This window comes from Molothrus ater, chromosome 15, assembly GCF_012460135.2.
Source record: "Molothrus ater isolate BHLD 08-10-18 breed brown headed cowbird chromosome 15, BPBGC_Mater_1.1, whole genome shotgun sequence".
Lineage (NCBI taxonomy): Eukaryota > Metazoa > Chordata > Aves > Passeriformes > Icteridae > Molothrus > Molothrus ater.
Window position 1 is genome coordinate 18,335,036 of NC_050492.2, and position 8,999 is coordinate 18,344,034.

Here is an 8,999-nt window from a genome sequence, read left to right on the forward strand (position 1 = left end):
TAAAACAGACAACTACTCCCCCAAAGGTGAGGGCAGAACAATATGCAAAGTAATATTAAATCCAATTGCCCTTGTAAATATAGGAATACCGCTACTTTAATCCAATTGAATAAACAAAACTGATTCAATTCCTGTTATGTTTGTGAGTGATTTCTGAACATTTAAAGGGAGAAACATCCGTGCATGAAGAGTAATTGAATCATTAGCATGAGCACTGTCCATCCATCCGTGTGTTCTATGGACACCCAGTGCGCGGAATGCTGCACACCCACCCCTCACACGTCTGCATGCAGCTACTGCTGCCAGCTTGTAGCAGTCTTACCTCGACTGCTGACTTAGAGCAAGTGCTTGTGCTCGTTACAAAGAGCTGAACAGTGGATTTCACGGGAGGTCACACACATTAGCAGCTCCCTCTGCCACTGGGCAGCAGCACACAGAGCACTGCCACAACCGGACGTCCTGGGCAGAAGGCAGAGCACCCCACACGAACCACAGGCATTCCCCTGGCAGCTCCTGGCTCCCCAGCTCGACCCCAGCACTTCCCACACTTAGCTCGCTCAGCCCTTCCACTCCAACCTGCCTTAACTTACAAGGAAGAGTCACTTTTCATCCTGCTGACTGCAGAGTCTATTTTAGACCTATCCACCACCATCATGCACATCTTTTGCCAACAGGCTTTGATAAAGATGCTCTGGTGCTTCATTTCCTGAGACCCAAATTTATGGGAACAGAATGTCAAAGATGTAACAGCAAGGTTCCCCTCACTCCTGCTCTCCAAAAGTGGGTGTCAGAAAAATATGGGCGTGACAGTCCATCAAAAACATTCTCCATGGCCTTCGCAGACCCACACGTGAAAATTCATCAGTGTGAATTTTATGGCTTTTAAGTTTCAACAACATGGGGATTGAGGTCAAGCACAGCAAACCTGAAATATCTTCCTCTCAAGGACAACTACCCTTGAGAAATTACAAAGCCAGCACAAAAAGGAGAAGAAGATTTCAGGGCAGCCCAAGCAGCAGGGGACTGTAATTCTGCAGGCAATGCCTGTGCTGTGCATGTGCACAGTCAGGATACAGAGCCCTCAGAAAAACACAGGGAACCGTTTGCCTTCAGAGAAGGCACAGGACACCCCTGGCAGCACACAACAGCCCTGGGCAGGCCCCGCTCACCCCACATGGGGCCAAGCCCTGCTTCTTGCTCTGCACCAGGTGTCCTAGGGCCTGGACCTGCTGCTGCACCAGGAATTGGCTCTGCCATCCTTCACCCTGTGGAAATGAGCACTTCCCAGCGACTCCTGACTTTCTCCACCCACGAGCTGCAGAGCTCCGGGTCTTCAAGCTGGTAACTGTCCTGAAGCCGCCAAAGGTTGCACTGTTGTGCAACACTGCACAGAAAGTAAAATAGCAGCCAGCAGCACTGGAAACGAGCAGGGACAAAAACTGCTGATGAAATCCACAGGAGCTGGTAAGAACTCACTAATGCAAGTGCTTAATTATACTGCTGAGTGTGCATTGCTGAAACAGGAGGTGGCCCATGGCTGCAGCCAGCTGACCGCTCCCAGAGCACACGCTGGAAGAGGAAACAGAGAAACAGAGTGCTGAGCTGTATACTGGAAAATGTATTACTAAATGAGATGAACTTGCATTTGAAAGGAACTGCTGATTGTGAATAAATCCGCCATATGGCTTTACAAAGCTTGGTGTTTATTTCCCAAAAATAGCCAAATCAGCCTCTGACAGCCTGGCTTTCTTTTATAATCCATGTCAGAAAATTATTTAGACTGTAGTATCAAACACAGTTTGTGGAGTGGCTGGTGTAACACAAGGAGTTCACAGTAAGAGCAGCATCTCATGTACAGCAAGCACACCTGCACAGCTCCACCACAGCAGCATATTTAAGCAATTTCAGAGACCTTTTTGGTGACCTTGTTTTGCAAAGCTGCCTGCAGAGGAAAAAACTGTTAAATCCCAAACTGTCGGGTTTTTTAATGTTTCCATTGAGTCCCTGTGACCCTTCATGTGGTGACCTGTGACAGTCCTGGGTGGGCTTGGTAGAGATGGCACCCAGAACCCAAGGGGCTGCAGGCTGTCGCTGGGTGTACCGAGCCAGTACAGCTGCTAAACACATCTGTGGGTCTGATCAGAGACACTGACCTGTGCCCGTGACCGTGCCAAATGCAGCCCCTGATGCTGAGGTAAATGGGCACCCTTGGATCTGGCCCTGGGCAGGAGAACGGTTCCAGCAATTCCACAGACAAAGCCACCCGTGGCAGGGACAACAGAGACAATTTCCCTATTTCTTCCTATTGGTGGGTCATCCTGACCACACCACACTCAGCATCCTGCCCTCCCCACAAGTGCCTAAAATAACTCCATTTAAAGGCAGCCGCAGCCCGAGATCTGCTCTGAAGCTCAGCCCCCGCCAGCTGCTCTTCCCTCTCGCTCCGAAGCATTTCCCTGCAACCTCCATCAGGTCCCTTCCGAGTGGGAGGGATGACAGAAGGCACCTTTGTGCTGATTTAAGCACTAACTAAATATAGACAACAGGGGAACGCTGGGAAGCTACAGCTGAACCCATCTGTAGTGAGGAAAATACAGTCACAGAATGGAAATATCTCCAGAGATATCTTGGAAATGTGCTTATAATTCAGCTTATGCTTTTGTTGGAGCCGTTCGACATGGAAAATTGCAGGGAGTCTGAGCTCCAGGAAGCCTGCGGAGGCCGATGGTCACACAGGAATTGGATCAGAGGGAGAGGTGGGGGGAGCAGCATCCCGACACAAACTGGGGAGAAGAAAAATAATTTTCAAAATCCTCCAACGCCAGGATGGAGCACTCACAACTAAAAGTATTTTTGAGAAAAAAAATCCCTCAGCGACATTTCGTGTCATTAAAGTCGAGCGCTCGTCTCGCGGGTCAGCGCCGGTCGGGGCCACTCCGAGCATCCCGGCAGCGATGTCAGCTCCGGAGGGCTCAGACCCCGCGGGGAGAGGCGAACGGACGGAGCCGGAGCGGCCGCTGCTCCCAGCAGCCGGCGTGCACCGGGACGCGCCGCTGCCGCCGCTGGCCGTGGGGTGGCCCTGCACCCCGCGGGCACCGGGACCGCCCCGGGCACCGGGACCCCTCCGAGCACCGGGACCGCCCCGGGCACCGGGACCCCTCCGAGCACCGGGACCGCCCCGGATACCGGGACCCCTCCGAGCACCGGGACCCCGCGGGCACCGGGACCCCTCCGAGCACCGGGACCGCCCCGGGCACCGGGACCCCTCCGAGCACCGAGAGCGCCCCCTCGCGGCCGCCCGCGGGAGCGCAGGGGGGCGGGGCCGGCGGGGCGGCGGGGCGGGGCCGGCGGGGCGGGGCCGGCGGGGCGGGGCCGGCGTTACCCACTGCCCACCCCAGGAGAACACCCCAAGAATGCCCTGAGCAATGCTTCCTCTCTCACTCAAAGCGTCACAGGGGAACATGAACATTAATTTGTTTAAAACAGTGTCGCACCCATGACTCAAACCAAATTCAACCCCATTCTCTACCCAACAGCTTTGAGAGAGCACAAATGAGGTCATGAGCCTGGGAAATAGGTGCAAAAAGCACAGACTTTTGAAATAATTAAAGCTGATTTCCACATCAGGCCATGTCTGAGCCTAGGAGCTACCAGGATTTTTACTTTTTCCTCCTTTAAAAAACATCTATTTAAGCAGAGTTTTATCACTTCTGGCTGTAAACTTACAGAAGTGTAAGATCATGTGAGGGATCATGGCCTCAATACAAAAATGTTTATACTATCAGAGGTCTCTTAGAGACACAAAGCAATTTTATGTGGCATTAAAAGGTTTTGAAATGCCACTCATAAGAATTAAAAAATTCCATCCTGAACTGATGAGAGAGCAGTGGGATCACAGACCTCTGTTCCTGTTTATCTGGCTTTCTCATGAGCTCCCAGCTCACAATCCAGTGCTCACATGGCTATGGAACCTGCTCATACAAGGAGCAGCAACAGACACACAAAAAAAAAAAATCGTTTTTTGTAAAAAGCCTTGATATGGGCAGAATAAGGAGAAGTGCAAGGGAAATGCAATCAGTGCAGCCAAGGAGAGGTAATTCCAGCTCCTGAGTCACTACAACAACAGTACAGGTGCACTGATGATCCCCAATGGAGAAAACAGACCTACCGGCACCAGTGCTGAGCCTGAACACCAGCACCCGAGCGTGAGGCTGTGGGTGGGGCATCCCATCATGTTCTGAGCAGCCCCTCTGGCATGGGAGCTCCCAGCACGTCCTGTCAGGACACAGTTCCTCATGTCTCCAATTAAAGCAGCCCAAGGATGCACCTGCATCTGTCCTGCCCCTGCTGTGGCACAGCACCTGCCTCATGCCAGGCCCTGCCACAGCAACAGAGCCATGCTCTGGGATCCCCCCCTCAGGCAAGCAGACATAAAAGAGAAGGAATGGGTATCACAGAAACAAGCCTTTAAACTCACTGGGAGAAGAAATAATTTCCACACTGCTTCAGTTTGACACTGTGCCTTGTATTTGGGATAGGGAATTAGCCATTTTCCCCCTAGCCAAAATCCAGTTCTTTGTGGACACACAGAATTAACCTCATTTGCTACTAGGGAATGAACTGACCAGGCAGTTGGACTCTTGCATGTGGTGCATGTCCTGATAAATGTGAGACCTGAAATTAAAGCCAGGCTGATGTTCACTCAAAAGCAAGGGTTGATGCAGCATTCAGAATGAGAAACTGCAAAACACCTAAATCAGGATATGTAATCATTGTAGAAAGCTCAATCTTAACTCAGTGTTCTCCTCCATCAGCCTTACACTAATGGCCTCTCTTCCTGTAATTATAGACTGTTAATTATACCAAACCATATTTGCATGCTTTTGCAATCGCACTGTTCCTCTAATTCACACACCATCCTGTAAAATTAGGTCTGCTGTAAACTCAATTTCTGTGGTTTTCTCTCCAGAGTCATAAGGACTTCCATGAAGCTCACAGCTGCTGGTGCCTGATTAACTCAGGTCGGAACCATTGGAATGACTCACCAGGAAAATAAACCCACTTGTGGTCAACACAGCAACAACAAAACTGACAGTCTGGTGGTAAGTGTAATAGTCATCATAAAAACAAAGTCAAAGTCTCCAAACCAGAAAATTTACTATTTTAGGTTCACTCCAGGTGAAGGATTTTGTGTGAGGGCTCTCCTGCATGGGGACAGAGGTTTGCTCTGTGCCAGGACTGAGCAGCCTGTCGGCCCCCAGCCAGCTGGTCCCTTCACAGCTCCATCCCACCTCCGAGCTGGCACCAGGGACCGGGAGCTTTGAGGCACACTTGAAACAATTCCCAAGCAGAACCTTCCTTCATGTTGTTAATTGGCCTGTCCTACTGATCCCACTGAAACCTGACCGCACTTTCTGCGGTTACCCAGGGAGGAATCTGCTGTCTGGAGCGTATGAGGAAATAATTATTACTTTTTACATGCATCACTCAAAAGTATTTAAAAGGCCAAAAGCCTAGCCTAGAGGTGCCCCTAAGGTAAAGAGCTTAGCTTTAAGGTGCCTCTGGGTGAGCTTTCATCTTAAACACCCCTACAAAGCTCACCATCTAGCTTAAGGGCACCTTTGAGCTAAGCTTTAGTATCAGCTCTAACATAAGCGACTGAACATCCCAGCTTTCATATCACCTCCACTGGATCTTCCTAAAATGCTGCTTCAGAGCCTAGACACAAACTGGGAGATGTGAAAAAACAGAAAATTGTAAAAAGCTTCAGAGAAAACAAACAGAGTTATCTCAGGGCTACTGAAATGCAGGCATCGCTCCACTCTTTGGAGCTTTTGTGGGCCAGGGTACTACTATAGAAATATTCTAGAAATTATCATAACTTCCAAACAGGAAAAGACACAGGAGCTACTCAAAAGATGACAGGGGAGCTGCTGTGACTTATCAGGCAGTAGGGATCAGAATTCACCTGTGCTGCTCTCCTGACATTCGGTGTGTAATTTGGAAGCCTATGCAATTTCTGAAGATCAAATGTAAATTCTGTTTCCAGTGCTGCAGGCAGCCGGCCCGGCGGGAGGAGAGCTGCCCACAGCCAGGCGAGCTCCTCTGCCAGGCAGAGGCACCACCCTCTGTCCTGGCGGCCCGGGACAGCCCCGAGGCCGTGCCCTCTCCCGGGGGTGCTGCAGGTCGAGGACAAGGGCTCTGTGTCCCCAGCGCCAGCGGAGCGGGGCTGCACAGTCCCTGCCCTGTGTCCCCGCAGCTGCAGCCGGGCACAGCCTCGGCGCGGGGCCAGCCGTTCTTCAGAGGCCTTCAAAGAAACGTTCATTGCCAAATACATAATATTTACCCCACCGGGTTTTTGAAAGCTATTTATTAAACTGCCTTTTCAGACAGGAGGTGGCTCTTACCTGGGCTCTCTTTTTGGTTTTGCTAATGAGTTAGGGTGGAACAGGGTCCTTTAAACTCTCCAGACCGCAGTTTTACCCCAAGTTCATCATATGCATCTAATCATGGCCTAAGAAAGAGTGCTGTTCAAGTTTCATTCTGTCTATATTGTTTGCTATGGAGAAGAATGAGTAGCACACCAGTGTGACATTTTTAAACTCCTTTTTTCCCCCTCAGTCCTGTCATATAACCTCCCTTTAAACAGCACACAGGCGTGCTTCTCCACTGAGTTACTTGTTCCCGTACAATAATTGAGAAGTGACTTGTTCAGGATATCTTAAGGAACTGTACCTTTGGATAAAGTCAACATGAAAACAAAAGAAATCTTCAGGAAAATTCTCAAAGAAAGAGGCTAAGAGTCAGATATCAATTTGGATAATTTGATCTGCTTAGAACTTCAGAGAAACTTTAAAACAAAAAAGTTTATGCTGTCTGCTTGGATTGAACTACAGCAGCCCGAGTAGCTGTTATAACTTAGCCTGGAGTGTGATTGTCTGCTGCCAAGTGCTCCTTGTTTGCCCCTTCCGTTCCACACCCTCAGCAACCAAACTTCCCTCCAGCGTTCACCTGGATTTTCCTCTTGGGTCAGGTTGGCAACTCAGCGTGTTCACAGACTGATGGGTCTGCAGAAAACTGGGTGACAGGCTGATGGTTTTCATCACTAACTGATTTTGTTTAGGGCAAACGAGGAAAACCGCTGTGGTTCCGCACGGGGAGCAGCAGTGCCGGGAATGTAAATCCCACGGAGCTGTTTGGTGCCTGCGGATGATCCGTAGACCCGTCCGACAGCTCTCACACCGCGTCACACGGGGATGAATCCGCAAGAATGGGCTCTCCGCTGCGGGAGTCCCACGGAAGTCTCGGCAAACACAGTCCCGCTACTTTGCATTCCTGCGATGGAAGTGCAAAGTTGAAACACTGCTGCGAACATTTCCCTTTTCCCGAACTGCTGCAGAGCTGTTTCGCCAAGACCGGGAAACACGCTCTGCTGCCTGCGGGAGAGGGCTCGGGTGGCCGGAGGCGGGCAGAGCACGGCAGGATTGTTCCATTTCCTCGGGAATATCCGGATGCATTTAAAGCCACATCCACAAACCACCCGCAGCCGTGCAGCAGCATCACCGCCGCCCCCGCGGCCCGGCGTCTCCCGGCGGCCCCGCCGGTGCGAGGGAGGCCCCGGCCGCTCCCGCCCGCGCCCCGCGCCCCGCGTACCTTCCGCGTGGCAGCTGGCGGAGCGGAGCGCGCCGTGCGGCCGGAACAGGTACGGGAGGTACCGCGACAGGCATTTCATCTTCCGCGCCGGGCCGAGCTAAGGCACCGGCCGATACCGGCGGGAGAGCGGCGCCCCCGGGCCGCGCGGAGCGGCGGGGGCTGCCCGGCGCCAGGGCCGGTCCCGCTGCTGCCGGAGCGGAGCGGAGCGGAGCGGAGCGGAGCGCCCCGGGCCGGCCCCGCCGCAGCGGGTGCGGCACGGCCAGGAGCGCTGAGCAAGCGAACACAGCCCCGGCCCCGCGCCCGGCCCGCAGGGCGCCGCAGAGCCCCGGGCCCGCCGGCCCCGCTCCGCCGCAGCGTCCCCGCGCCCCGGAGCCGCCGGCGGGGCCGCGCAGGCCGCAGCGCCCCGGCAGCGCATCCCTGACCAGCGGGGCCGGCGGCACGGACGCGCGTCCTGGCGCTGCCACACGCCCGGAGCCGAGCGAGCCGCCCCCGCCCCGCGCCGCACCAGCCTCGAGCAGGTCCCACCTCTAAAGTTCCCGCTAATCCGTTTTCTACACTAGACTCCTAATAGTCAATATATCAGAATAAGGCAAGATCTCAAAAACTTGTTTGCTTTTGGCAGTACTGAAATGTAGTTGAAAGCACTGTGATATGACAATGGTAGTCAGCAACATCATGTACTTCACATTTAACACTGAAATCAGTGTTTGAGCAGCTGAAAGATGTGTCAGGCCTCCATCTATGCACAAGGGAGCTCATTCATCCCCACAGTTGCTTCAGTTAAAGGATCCATTACACCCCTGGTTTCATCTGGACAAGTACCACAGACTATGACACCGTTCTCCAAGTTAAAGCAAGAAACAAGGAAAGAACAAAATGAAGTGGTTTATGTAGATCTGTTTGTGTGGCTTCTGTGCAGATAAGAGCACAAAATTACCACAAAATTAATGCAGAATAATTGTTGGCAACATTTGGAGTACCATTTGAAAGCCAGAATGACAGTCCATTCTGCTGGAGGAGGTAGGCTCTACTACATTCAAAGATACAGAGCATTTTAATAATAGCAACCTCTCTTCTCACCTGATCATACACAACTGTGCTTCCTCGTCACTAAAGAAATCATACTGTGCAAGTTCAGGATGCTTGGAGATTACCAAGAGTTCTGAAGGTCAAAAATGTGTTGCAAATGCTAGCATAATAGTAACAAGATATGGATGAACTAGTGATGAAGGTGAGGCATCTGTAATACCACATTTATGACTTAATTCATGTACACACATTAGTACCTATATATGTGTGTATTCACATACCAACACAAACCAGCACAAGAACCAAAGCCCATCCCA

At 51.8% G+C, this 8,999-nt stretch overlaps 1 protein-coding gene across 1 annotated transcript; it reads left to right on the forward strand.

Moving 5' to 3' along the window:
- The first annotated feature begins 2,826 nt into the window (after positions 1-2,826).
- LOC118692193 (collagen alpha-1(III) chain-like) lies at positions 2,827-8,213 on the forward strand. Its single transcript, XM_036391863.1, has 3 exons — positions 2,827-3,333; positions 7,547-7,702; positions 7,965-8,213. The coding sequence occupies exons 1-3, from the start codon at positions 2,827-2,829 to the stop codon at positions 8,211-8,213; spliced, it is 912 nt and encodes a 303-aa protein (XP_036247756.1).
- Positions 8,214-8,999: the final 786 nt, after the last annotated feature.